The sequence below is a fragment of the Ursus arctos genome, unplaced genomic scaffold, assembly GCF_023065955.2.
Source record: "Ursus arctos isolate Adak ecotype North America unplaced genomic scaffold, UrsArc2.0 scaffold_13, whole genome shotgun sequence".
NCBI lineage: Eukaryota > Metazoa > Chordata > Mammalia > Carnivora > Ursidae > Ursus > Ursus arctos.
Window position 1 is genome coordinate 18,723,096 of NW_026622797.1, and position 14,533 is coordinate 18,737,628.

Genomic DNA, 14,533 nt, shown 5'->3' on the forward strand with positions numbered 1-14,533 from the left:
ATAAACGGTCAGCAAATCATGATCCATACTGTGTCTATTTTGCATTTCCTTGGTGGGGGGCGGGGAGACAAACTACGACAACTTCCCCCTTTGCAGTTTTGCTCCATTCCAGTCTACATATAACATATAAGGACGTGTGTGTGACGGAAATTGACAATGTCTCTTCTTATGTTAATACTATACTACTTCAGTATCATCAAAATATGTAGTTGCCCTTGATTTTTAAAGACAGCAAAATATGAAATAATAACTAACATCTAGTAAACAAGATTACTAGTTCTAAAATCCTAGAAAGATAGGATCTTAATTATTTTCACAACACTTAGTAAACAATAATGACAATAAATAATCATTAAATTCAGCAACAACTGTAGAGCATTTATGTACCGTATCTATATTGAACGTAATGAATGACATCGTGGTATAAAATGTCTTACCCTTCAGGGTTTTGTCACTTTTCTCAGGTACCTTTAGTGTTGTTACTGAACCTTCAGGTTTGAATTCTTTGCCATCCTTCACTTCTTTGCCATTCTTCACTTCTTTCCCTGGTTCTTTTAATTTGGCATCTAACATGGCTATTTTGCTTTCAGAACTGGACTCAACTGACAGCTTAAATTCGGGCAATGTTTCTTTCAAGAGCTCCCATACTTTGTCCATATATCCTGGGCTTGGATAAAACACAACAGCATTAATTTCCAAATCATAAAGAAATAGAAAATCTTAACAGACCAATTACTAACAAATATATTGAATCGGCAATCAAAACAATCCCAACAAACAAAACTCCAGGATGAGATGGATGAATTCTACTGGTGAATTCTACCAAACATTTAAAGAATAATTAATACCAATCCTTCTCAAACTCTTTGGAAAAAGATAGAAGGAACACATTCTAACTCATTTTATAAGGCCATCATAACTTAAATACCAAAACCAGACAAGGACACCACAAGTAAAGGAAATTACTGACCAAAATCTCTGATGAACATAGATGCAAAAGTCCTCAACAAAATATTAGCAAATAGAATTCAACAATACATTAAAAGGATAACATACCATGAACAAGTGGGATTAATTGCAAGGATGTAAGTAAGTATGATTCAACATTTGCAAATCTTTGTGATACACCACATTAACAAAATGAATGATAAAAATCATAAGGTCATCTCAATAGATGGAGAAAGAACATTTGACAAAATTCGACATCGATTTATGATAGAAACTCTCAACAAAATGGGTATAGAGAGAACATACCTCAACATAATAATGGCCATATTTGACAAGCCCACAGCTAACATCATACTCAATCAACTGTGAAAATCTAAAATCTTTTGCTCAAGATCAAGTACAAGACAAGGATGCCAAGTCTCACCATATTCATTCACTAGTATTGCAGGTCTTAACCAAAGCAAGTAGGCAAGAAAGAGAAATAAAAGGCATCTAAATTAGATAGGAAGAAGTAATTTTGTCACTATTTGCAGATGACATAATATACATAGAAAACTCATAAAATGCCACCTGAAACTATTAAGCCAATAAATACTTCAGTCAGGTTGCAGGATACAAAATCAATATACAAAAATCTTTTGCATTCTATACACTAAACGAATCATCAGAAACACAAATGAAGAAAACAATCCCATTTACAATTGCATTAAAAGAAATAAAATACCTAGGAATAAATTTAACCAAGGAGGTGAAAGACTTGTACACTGAAAGCTATAGGACATTAATAAAAGAAATTGAAGATGACACAAATAAATGGAAAGACATTCTGTGCTCATTGACTGGAAGAACTAATATTGTAAAAATGTCCATACTACCCAAAGTCATCCATAGATTCAATGCAATCCTTATCAAAATTCTAATGACATTTTTCACAGAAATCGGAAAAACAATCATAAAATTTGTATTGAAACACAAAAACCTCTTAATAGCTTAAGTTATTGTGAGAAAGAACAAACCTGGAGGCATCACACTTCTTGATTTCAAACTATGTCACAAATCTATAATCAAACAATATGCTATTGACATAGAGACACTTAGAGCAATGGAACACAATAGAGAGCTAAGAAATAAACCCATCCATATATAGTCAACTAACTTTGACAATGGAGTCAAGGATACACAATGTGGAAAAGCTAGTCTCCTCAAGAAATGGTGGTGGAAGAACTGGACAGCCACATGCAAAAGAATGAAACCAGACCGTTATCTTACACTATCCACAAAAATCAGCTCATAATGGATTAAAGAGTTGAATGCATGGTATTATGTGGTTCTACCATAAAACTCCTACAGAAAACATAGGCTTCTTGACGTTGGTCTCGATACTGTTTTTTGTTTGTTTGTTTGTTTGTTTTGGATTTGACTTCAAAGGCAAGGGCAACAAATGCAGGAATAAAAAGTAGGGCTATATCACGCTAAAAAGCTTCTGCATCGCAAAAGAAAACATCAACAAAATGAAAAGGCAACCTACTGAATGAAAGAAAATATTAGCAAATCATATATCTGATAGGGAATTAAAAAATACATGAAGTACTCATACAACTCAATAGCAAACAAAACAAAACAAAAAAACCCAAACTCTCCAACTAATAAATGGGTAAAGGATCTGAATAGACAATTTTCAAAAAAAAAAAAAAACCCTACAGATAAGCAAAGGTACATGAAGAGATATTCAACATCACCAATCATCAGGGAAATACAAATCAAAACCACAATGAGATTTCACCTCATGGCTGTTATCAAAAGAAAAAAAACACAAAACAAGAAATAACAAGTATGGCAAAGAAGTGGAAAAAGAAACCTTTATGCACTGTTGGTGGAATTACAAATTGGTGCAGTCACTATGGAAAACAGTATGGAGGTTCTTCAAAAAAATTGAAAAAGAACTTCCATATGATCCAGCAATTCCAATTCTGGGTTATCTGAGTAAAAGGAAAATGCCAATATGAAGAGATATGTGCCCACCTGTGTTTACTGCAACATTATTTACAAGAGCCAAGATATGGATAAGGAAGGTGTGGCATATTATACATATATATGTATATTGAGTATGAATGAGTATGAATATATGAAAATTACTCAGCCATAGAAAAAGATAGAAATCTTTCCATTTGTGACAACATGGATGGATCTAGAGGGTATAATGCTAGACTAAAAAGTCAGACAGAGAAAGCCAAATGCCACATGATTTCATTATATGTAGAATGTAAAAGACAAAACAAACAAAAGAAAACAGAAACAGACATATAGGTACAGGAAATAAACAGTTGGCGATTACAGGGGGAGGCATTAGGGGTGGAGTGAAATAGGGGAAGGGATTAGAGGTACAAATTTCCCAGTTATAAAATAAATAACTCACGGTGATGCAACATACAGCATAGAGAATATAGTCAATAATATTGTCATCACTATATTGTAACAGATGGTAACTAGACATCATGGGATCCTTCAGTAACATATACAAATGTTGAATCACCATGATGTATGCCTGAAACTAATAGGATATCGTACGTCAATTATATTTCAGTTTTAAAAAGCGAAGTGACCAAGTGCTCTATTCCAGATGAACTACTCCAACATTAGAGAACTGTGCCTAGAAACGAATTATTTCGTTTGAAATTGACTTCTTGTATCACACAGATATATCATTGATTGTGTTTCTATTATATGGAGAGTCAAAGCCCTTTTTTTCCCTTTTAAATGGAAAAACTGCATTAATTGAAGGAAAACCTGAGAGGTGAGGTCAATAATTGCACATAGACCAGTGCTTCCCTTTGGTACTCCCACAGGAGCATGGAAGGGAAGGTGTCTGTTGGCGATGCCACAGAACACTTTTGTCCTAACTGATTTTCACATGGAAAAAACGTTCTAATCGTCAACATGAGTTTGGAACTTCAGCACTCTAGTTCTCCTTGATCCTGTAAACCATGAACACTACTGTAGGTCCCTCAGAGGCTTTCTCTTCACATTCTAAACCTTCCTGGCAACAGAAACGTCCCACTCCTGAACATACTTGTGGCTCTGAGAATATTGTTTTCCTGCTTCACTGGCCCTCTCCTTCCTTTCCTTCAAACAAACCCAGTCAATAGTAAAGGTTCAGAACAAGTCAGAACACCCTCCGTGAAGCCCCCTTGACCCCCTGCAGCCTTGGCTAGACGGCGATTGATTACATACTTCAACTTGAACGTTTCTTGACAATCATCTATATACTATTTCATGACATCCTTTTCATTTAATATTACATAGGCATGCATAAATTAATTTTGTAATTTTACAGTATAATTGTAATTTAAAATTATATGAATAATGTGGCAGAATGTTCCTAGGAAAAAAACTCTACAAATCATGACATACATAGATCAAAGCATGTATTTTTTACTCTTTAGTTGTATTTAGGAGAAAATTGATAAATTTGAATGTTCGGCTCAGTCTCACTTATTCTTCTTTAGAATTTTCCCCATTTTCAAAGGCTGATTACTAATTATCATACATACGTCTAGATAATATTAAATAATCTAGTGACATTCACTAGAGAGGGAAAGAAACTTATAGTAATTATGACTCTACAGTACAGTAGCTACTTTTTCTATCACTTACTCACTTACTTTGGAACAACAACAATAACAACAACAACAACCACCATATAGAATAGGTCATTTTATCCCCATTTTTCATATGAAGAAATTGGAGCCCAGAGAAGTTACGTTACAAAATTCGCACAGCTTGAAACTGAAGTGTCAGAACACAAATCTAGCCAAAGCTCAAGGTTTCCCCCCTTACATCATTTTCATAGAAACTTCATAAGCAACCATAAATTCATGCAAATTGAACATCTAAAACTGCTCAAAATTTTTATTATTAATTTTAAGGTAGTCTATGAACACTTTTCAATTTTCATGTATGATCAGAGTATGATTCTGGTAAGAGACAATTCACAATTTCTAATTGACTAATTTTCTAGTCTTATTTATTTTGACTTCCTATTTCTTCACCACCTTTCAATGGACTTCTGAGGATTTCCTGTCTCCGCTATCTCTACTCACTATCACACGGGAAAAATTAAGACAAAATTATAAGCATTCCTTCAACGCTAAAGATAAAAATTTAGAAAAGTGCATAGTTTTAAATTTCATTCTGCCTCTACTTCCCTCCACTAACATTGCCCATAGTGTTTCAAGAAATATTCTCTTCTCTTAGATATCAGAAAAGGATTTTCCATGAGAAGACCTATCTAGACCTTTGCCTAAAATAAAAACATAGGATCACGTCTCCCTACAGGAAAGCTGTCCCTTGAGGAAGGGGTCTACTCTTCCATTTTTTTCCCCCTGTATATATGTTTATTTCAACCAAAAAACAGCTAGTTTATCCTGCTGAAATGATGTTTCAGATGGTAGAATCCAAGTTACTGGGGACTGAATTTAATCTCCTCTAACGTGGACCTTTTGAGAATGGTAGCTTTCTAATACGAATCAAAGATCAGAGATGATCCAAATTGATAACTGTGTTATGGATTTGATCTTTCTATAAAAACCAAACCACTCTGGGCTTCGGTTTCCTCATTTGTAAGGACACATACCGAGCTGATGAGGTCATATGAATGACTAAACAATATCTTCAGGACTGTGGTTTTTAATTAGAAATAATATATTAATGTGCGTAATGCCTAATAGGTGTTTCACTATTATTAGTTATTTCCTAATATGTTCAGTTAATTAAAAGTTGCCTTTATATTTCCGTATTGAATAAGCATAGTAGCTGAACAGGTGTAAAGGGACGCATGTAAATATTTTACCATAATAAAGAATTAACATTGTTTTCATATTTGTAATTCAGATATTTAAAGATTAAATTCACAGTCTTCTTAAGGAAACAGAATGTATCCTGAAATTCTAAAGGAATTTTATAGGATACTATAAAATACTATTTTCACAAATATTTTGTAAAATGTGTCATTTCTTGAAATTTTCTTAAAGATTAAGAATGTTTTAGTTCAAGAAACATTCCCAGGGGAGAAAGAAAAAACATATATGAAGAACTTAATGTTAAAACCTACTGGAGAGAGATCACTTCTGGTAACCATCCTGTAAGTGCATGGATAACCGTGAACTCTCCTAGTTCTCTCCTCTCTGCTATATGGATGCTGAGAAGGAAATGCACAATAGTATAGTTAGCCACGTTTGAAAACAGACAGGTATATAAGGACTGGGAATCTTCAGTAAACAGTGGTATCGCAATAAAAATGTAGGGGTCATAGTGGTTCCATATTAGAATACAAGAAAATACTCTTCCAACTGCCAGATGATTTGTTTTGTTAAAGCGTTTAAAGAGATCCGAAGATAAAATTTCGTGTTTATTTAAAAACATGCTAAAGCCTTATTTTTAAAAGATATAAATTAATATTCATGTCATATAGACAAAACATATTCACATATGTATTATAAAATATGTAAATTTAGATGATATATATTTTATATATTCAAAATACTAACATGTTCTTTAAAAAATAGAACAGTATCTTTTATCTTTCTTATTTCAGTTATTATCCTAAGACACCTATGAGGCTGTGTATTAAATCAGTCTCATACATGGCAGGTCAAGATGGACATCAGATATCCCTAATTAAATCCTTAGATAATTTCAGAGAGACTAGAAACATCTTCTGTCATATAAAAGAGTAGATCTGCCACCATAGCATAAAGTCGAATGAGATTATGAATGACCAAATATCATTCTTCCCATTTTAGTCCTTCTGTTTTCTGAAGTGATTAGTCTATTTACATTAACACACATAAATGCTGTACCCCCATTGTGGCCAGGGGTCACATCTTCAGTCCACCAGGTACCAACAGGGGAGATTGATGGGATTGACCGTACGTGTCCTTTTTCAGAAAGAAATCTTACTATCTTAGTCACATGTTCTATCACTTATAAACTTGCACTGGTTTGTTGTTTATAGACTATGAATTTTGATGTGTCTACATATGTCACAGAGAACAAAAATCTCTTGGGGTAGTTCACAGTTTAGTCTAAGCTCCTCTGTGGATAATCAAATTTAGGAAACAACTGTGTAAACCTCATAAAGATAATGTTCTGTCCTTTGCATAGCTCACAATGATGTTGACATAATTATTACATGTTAATTTTTAATGTGGAAAGCTAAAACTCATATGAAAATAATTGCTGTATACTATAAATCTGAGAAAAGTGTATAAACAAATGTAAATTGTACCACACAGTACAGGTATCCACTAGAAAGCTTCAGAAATGTCTGGTCCTTTATTTCCTTGCGGATTTATTTATTTTTTAAAATAACAATAATCCTATTTCTTAGGTTGCTATAAAATTCCATGGAACTGTAGCTTTAAGAAAGACAAAATGCCACTCCAATTTCCAGGTCACAGGTTTAACGCTTCACTGATGTTAATTCAGCTCCAATTCTCAGAACTTCATTAGGTCTGAGAATTAAGAACACGAGGAACATTATTTTCTTTCAAAACAAACAAACATAGCTGTCACCAGAGTGAATACTTAGTACTATTCAGCTACCTAAAAAGATCTGAGCTGAGTTCCTCAAAAAATCATTGAAATTAAAAGTTGTGAGCTGGGTGCAACAAATTCCAAACAGAAAATCGAGGGTTGTTGAGAGAAAAGAGAGACGACAAGGATGGCCATAGGAGTGGCTGGTTTTGTTGTGTAGCCTTGGGAAAGAAAAAGGAAGTGAAGCCAAAGGAAAATCCACAAAAAGCAGGGTGGGCTTCTGAAGGACAAGCCTCTGCTTCCCAAAGGGGAGGAGGCTGAGCTTTGAGCAAAGGCCTGACGTGGTCTCTGTTAGAGCGTGTGGGTGTTCCGTTGGGAAGGAGACGCTGTCACACCCTGCAGGAGGGTGAAAGGTATCAAATTCAAGCTGGTGAAGTGTATGTGAGAATTCTCCCACTGAGAAATGATACGAAGTTGCCAGGCCTTTGCAATTCAAGCATCTAAGCTATTTTTGCATGGCTGGGGTGGGGATGGATTGACCTAGGTGGAAGCCAAGAGAATGAACATGACAGACATGTCTCACTTACTCTGATGCACAAGACATGCAGGAATAGAAGACGCAAGCAGATTTCACAAGGGTATTGAAGCAAATGTGAGTAGTTTTCACCACGAATGTATTAAAAGGGATCATTGTTACCAAAAACATGAGGAACATACTGACATCCTTCAGAAGAGTTCAGGTTTTCAAGATTAGTAAATTATTGCTGCACTTACAGAACCTAAAACTTGAACTGGATTCCAAGGTATATTATTTGGTATTTAGATGAACTAATATTTCCCCCTACAAAACAACTCTTTCTCACGCTAACCTGAAACATTATTTTTCATGATTACTTGCCATTCATGGTAAGAAAACTTTGGATATAAAATAATTTTTGAGTATTTTCTCTTGGGAGAATGTTGTCTTATTGCTGGCTAACTCAATATTTCAAATTAGTGGTTTTGGCATGTTCATTTTTATATTACAATATTTACATTATTTGGAAAGAAAACTCATTTAAATTGATTTAAAAATAATAAAGCTATGTGTTATAGATGTATAGCTGTTTGTTGTCTGTCTTTTTGTTTTTATATAAGTGAGCGATCGATCATTCTTCCTTCTACATACTCAACATTTGCCAGCTTAATGATAGCTTTACACAGAAGCATTGGCCAGAGCTCAAATTCATAGGTTGTCGCTGGAAGCAACAGATTGTTGTATTCATCAAAAGGCAGAAAGTCATCAATAGTTATCTTTCTCCAGCAACCCTAAACAGGAGAAGAAAGGAACACGTCAGTGACTTACATTATTTTCTCTCATCCATTATGGTCCACCACTGAGTATTTTATTTAATATCAGCTCATCCCTATCTATACATACCGACAGTGTCACTATTTCTGAGGTCTTGTAAACACATTCTTGGGTGCCTTACCCTACATAATGCAGTAAATTAAAGTATTGCAAATAGCAGAACCCAAACATTATACAGCCATAGATAACTTTGGCCATAATTAAATAACTCAATATAGTCGTAACACCAATTCTCCAAATATAAGTAATTATTGTTTATCCTGCTAGTGAAATTAAACTTCCAATTACCAGATTACTTCTACTCCTAATTAAAGATCTAATTCTTAACATGAAGTTATTTAATGCTTCATTTAATAAAACCATGATATATTTTCCTGTATACATATTACTTCACAACTAAAAGTTTAAGACAAATGATAACATTAATGATTATGAAGTCAAAAAACTATATATTTTTTAAATTTTGGTTTTACATGTGAAATCTTACCATGGATTTATTCTTTTGCCCAAGAAATGTTTTCAGCAGTGATGCAAACGTTGTGAACCTAAAGATCTGCAAAACACATCCCCTAAACCATTGCATCACTTACAGTCTAGTGAGGGAAGACGTATATGCCAACAATATCAGACATAACATGTTCAAAGTGTTCTAGGGCCAGAAAAGAAGGTGTGACAAATATTGCTTGTGGAAATCTTCACAAGAAGGTAACATCTGAACTAACGATTCAAAGAACAGTCTAGTTTTCCCAAGTAGATAGGAGTAATGGGGTGAAACATGGTTTCTTTGCATGGCATGTGTAACTCTGAGCTCATGTTGCCCTCTTTAGTGGTCGTGTGTCTTTCTTTCTTCCCTAAGAGATGATGTAGGGCAAGACAGGGTTAAAGCACAGGTGTTTAGCCACTCTCTCTTCTAATTTCAGATGATAAGACCCAAAAGAATACCCAGTGAAATAAGTCAGACACAAAAGGGCAAATATTGTATACTTCTACTTACATGATAATCTGGTAAAAAACAAATTTGCAGAGACAAAAGGCATGATAGAGGTTACCAGGGACGGCGAGAAGAGGGGGATGAAAAATTACTGTTTAATAGGTACAGAGTTTCTGTTTGGGATGATGAAAAAGTTGTAGAAGGAGATACAGTCTTGATGGTTGTACAACCTTGTAAAACTATGTAATGCCTCTGAATTGTACATTTATAACGGTCAAATGTTAAATATTACATTATATATATGTTAGCAAAATAAAAAACTAATAATAGCAGTTCCCTTTCTACACTTTGATTTTCAACAAAAATTTTGAAGGAACCAACTGGATCCCTATGAAGGAAAGGTTTTAAGTCAACATAGGAACTTAAGTTAAACCAGCTCAATGAATATCATCTGCTTCCAGCTGATCAATAACATATTTCAGTTGAGAATGCTTTGATTGCTAAATACTATTGAACTGTACAGTATAAATAGATGAACTGCATGATATGTGATTGCATCTCAAAAAAGCTTTTACGAAAAATATACCGGGATAAGTGTTCAGTGTTACATATCTAAAACTTAATTTAATTAGAAATAAGAATTTTCTTCGGAATTTTTTTAATTCTTTGATATTAATACATTGGTTGGGCTGCTTCTTAAAGTTTATGAAGAAATTAAATATTATATATACATAGGGGCAGCTGGGTGGTTCAGTCAGTCAAGGATCTGCCTTCAGTTCAGGTCATGATCTCAGGGTCCTGGGATGGAGCCCCATGTTGGGCTCTCTGCTCGGAGGGGAGTCTGATTGTCCCTCTCCCTCTGCCCCTCCGCCTCACTCGTGCTCACTCTCTCGCTCTCAAATAAATAAAATCTTTTAAAATATATATATATATATAAATATTATATAATATAAATATTATATATATGTGAAGTCATCATAGAATATTGAATTTATTTGAGTCCTTATCATAGAATACTGAAACATTTTTACAACTTTTTTTAACTGCATGTAAATGATGTACATTGGGCAGTTTTTACTGAGTTTACTGTGTTAACACCACATAATTTTAAATGACTATCAAAATGTTTAATTACTTAGCATGTTTATGAAGAAGGATGTCTCCTTTTTTAATATAAGTTACCAAGTTACTTTAGAATGCAATCGTGTTCAAATTTTAATATCTCCCACACTTGATTTCTAGGTCAAAATAACTCAATAGCTACATAAATTTATATCCTCTTCCTCCTATGACTACGCTAAAGGGAGAATAAAAAATGCTTTTTAATTAATCGCATCAGTCACAATTACAAAAGATCAGGGACAGAGATTTGAGCAAATACCTGAATGAGCATAATTATATAGATAGGATAGAACCCCCGACCGCACTCCCCCCCACCTTCATCGCAGTGACAGTCGTGCCCCTCCCACACAGGGCCTGAAGGTGGAACTCTGACTTCCTTGCCTGTCCTGAAGTAAACAAGGCAGTTTCTCTCCCCAGTGGAATGAGTGGGCAGAATTATGACTTCCATCCTCCTCCTGCAGTAAAGAGGAAGTGCTTTCTGCATTAGTAGAGCCAGTTGGAGGAACTCTTCTTTCCACACTCTACCCAGGCAGGAATGAGGTGGGAACACTTCCCCCTCCTCTGGTAGTGCTCAGGATGTGGGATGGAGTCTTATCATCTGGATAACAAACAAGAGAGGCAGAGCGAAGTAGCACTGCACAGGCTTTATAAACTAAATTAACATTTGAAACACAGCCCACAGAAGTGAGCCAGGATGTGTACTCTGAATCTAAACAGGTTGACTACGTGCTAAAATAAAAAATTTAAGTAGAAAACAGTCATAAAATAGAACACTAAAAACGTCCAGGAAACTGTCCAAAATTACTCATCATGCAAAAACCAGGAAAATCTAAATTTCAATGAGAAAATACAGTCAAGAGACCACAGTGCCAAAAGGACAGGGAATTTGGAATTTTTAGTTAAGAAATTTAAAGCTGATGTCATAAAAATGCTCCAGGAAGCAATTATGAATACTCTTGAAACAAATAAAAAATAGAATATCTCAGCAAAGAAACAAAAAGTATATAAGAGGAAATAATCAGAAATTTTGAACTTAAGCAAACAAAACTTTCATAGGGAAAGATCGATAATAGGATGCAAATGGCAAAGAAATTAGTTAGTTCAATAGAAATTATGAACAAGGAAAAGTAGATATTTTTAAATGATAGGAACCTCAAAGATCTGTGAGACAATGAAAGAAGACATAACACGCATGTCATCAGAGTCCCCAAAAATGAGGAAAAAAGAATGTGGGGCTGAAAAAATATTTAAATGAATAATGGCTGAGAACTTTCCAAATTTGTCATAAGACATGTCTCTACAGTTTCAAGAAGCTCAGAATATTCCAAAGAGGATAATCTTAAAGAAATCTACACCCAGACACCTCAAATTCAAACTTCCGAAAATTTGAGACAAAGAAATAAGCCTTAAAACAGCTAGTGAGAAAAGGACTCTGGATTACTCTTCAGAAACCACAGAAGCCAGAAGGAAACATCCAACTAGCTGTCAATGCTGAGAAAAAAGGCCTACCACCCCACAGCACTCTATCAGTGAACGTGTCTGTTAGGAATAAGGGCGAAATAAAACATTTTCAGACAAGAGGCACCTGGGTGGCCCAGTCGGTTAAGAGTCTGACTCTTGGTTTCAGCTCAGGTCTGATCTCAGGGTTGTGAGATGGAGCCCCAAGTCGTGCTGTGTTCAGTGTGGAATCTGCTCGAACTTCTCTTTCCTTCTTCCTCTGCCCCTCCCCCCTGCACTCTCTCTCACTGAAATAAATAAACCTTTAAAAAAAATTTTTTTCAGACAAAAAATGTTAAGATAGTTTATTACCAGAAGATTGGCCCCCAAAAGGATGGTGAAAGGAAATTCTTTAAAAAAAGAAAAGGAAAGGAAATGGAAGAAATCTTAGGACATAAGGAATGAAGAAAGAGCAAAGAAAAATATAAACATCTGTATGGATAAATACAATAAAGTATTCTTCATCTTTTGAGCTTTAAAAATTATATTTGACATTTAAAAGCAACATTTATGAGTAGGTTCTGAATATGTATAAAGAAAATATCTTCACAGCTATGCTATAAAGGGAGGGGGATAAGGGGGCCCAAATGATGGTAAAGTATCTATATTCCAATCTAAGTGGCAAATGATGCTATTACTGGACTGTGATAAACTAAGCATGTATATTTTAATCCCTAGAGCAACCACTAGAAAAAAAAGTAATACATAGAGATATACTCAAAAACACTGGAGATAACTCAAAATGGAATCCCAAAGAATGCTCAAGAGATAGACAGGAAAAGGGAAACAGATACAAAAAAATAAGTAAATAACAGAAGTAACAGAGTATACAAATAATAAATGACAGACTTAAATCCCATTTATATCAAATGTAAATTGCACACAAATTAAAATGTAAGAGTAACTTGGATATACTTATAAAAATTAAGAGTTTGTATATAATTGAATAATTCCACATGTAGAAATCCCAGAAAAAACAGTCATATAAATGGGCAAAGATATATACACAAAGATGCCATTTTACAGAATTGTATTGGTAAAACACTGGTCATAATCTAAATGTCAAGATGAAATTAACAAAACATGTATAATTATTGTTACATTCAAACAAAGGAGTACAAGGTAGATCAATATATATTAGCATAAATAATGCTCATAGTTAGGGAAAAAATACATTACAGAACCAGAAGTACCATATGATCCCCTTGTTGCTATAAATTATATATAGTAGGTTTACGTATATTAATAAGAAAAAAGTTTAGGAAGATACACAAATCATTTTTGTGATTATGTAGGCAGAATCATAATGAATTTTCATTCTCTACTTTGAACATTTTAATAATGTTTGAACTTGTTTTACTAAAAGCATTTATAATGTTAATAACAATGAAATAACAAAAACATTTCTATTTTGGAAAAAATAATTTAACGATAGAAGAATAATTTGTCATGGTATGTCTTGAAAACACTGTTGTTCAAGTTTAAAGAACAAAAATGTCACTGGGTGGGAGAGAGTTTTTTTCAAATGCTGGAGTGCAGGATTTGGCCAGAGACTCGTCTCAGGGGGTCTGGGATGTGGCTGGGGAAGCACAAAAGGTAGTGCTGGTGGTTTTCTGCACCTTCCTATCTAAGAAACTCCAAATTCAACAATAATTTTGTGCTTAAAAAAATGTAAGGGTCTAGGAGAAACAAAAGTTAATACATTTTTTATATCAGTAGACGGATGGCAACTGGAGAAAATTATTGGTCCCAATGTGTGTGTTTTCCCTATTTATTCAGAGACAGATGAAAGCGCTGGGACACTCACAGCAAGGTTGCCAAGAGCAATTTACATGTTTTGAGTGGAAAGCGCCCACTTAATTGCTTCTATCAAGGAGCGCGAGGAATGCTGGAATTGGAAAGTACCTGAAAGGTTGCAGGTGACCCCAGTAACAGTAATATCACTTCCGGGTGAAAGAAGAGAGGAACTTCTCTGTTCTATAACAGTTTTTAATGCTACTCAACAAATATTTGTCTGACTGATGTCAAAGAACCTTGATGCTAGGTTCTTAGAATCCAAACTGAAAATAATAGAAATACTTTCATGGGAAAAATGATATGCTGGTGTAAAGATCTGCACTTTAAATGTCACATGGAGAATTTCTGACAGG

The 14,533-nt window shown here is 34.4% G+C and overlaps 1 protein-coding gene across 1 annotated transcript in view; it reads right to left on the minus strand.

Moving 5' to 3' along the window:
• The window catches only part of ADGB (androglobin), a 153,053-nt gene that overhangs the window by 96,941 nt on the left and 41,579 nt on the right, over window positions 1–14,533 (minus strand). The window contains exons 6-8 of the mRNA XM_057310981.1: window positions 8,651–8,790; window positions 6,059–6,145; window positions 438–667 (exon numbers count right to left, since the gene is read on the minus strand). Coding sequence (XP_057166964.1) covers window positions 438–667; window positions 6,059–6,145; window positions 8,651–8,790 — 457 coding nt within the window. The remainder of the gene's footprint in view (window positions 1–437; window positions 668–6,058; window positions 6,146–8,650; window positions 8,791–14,533) is intronic.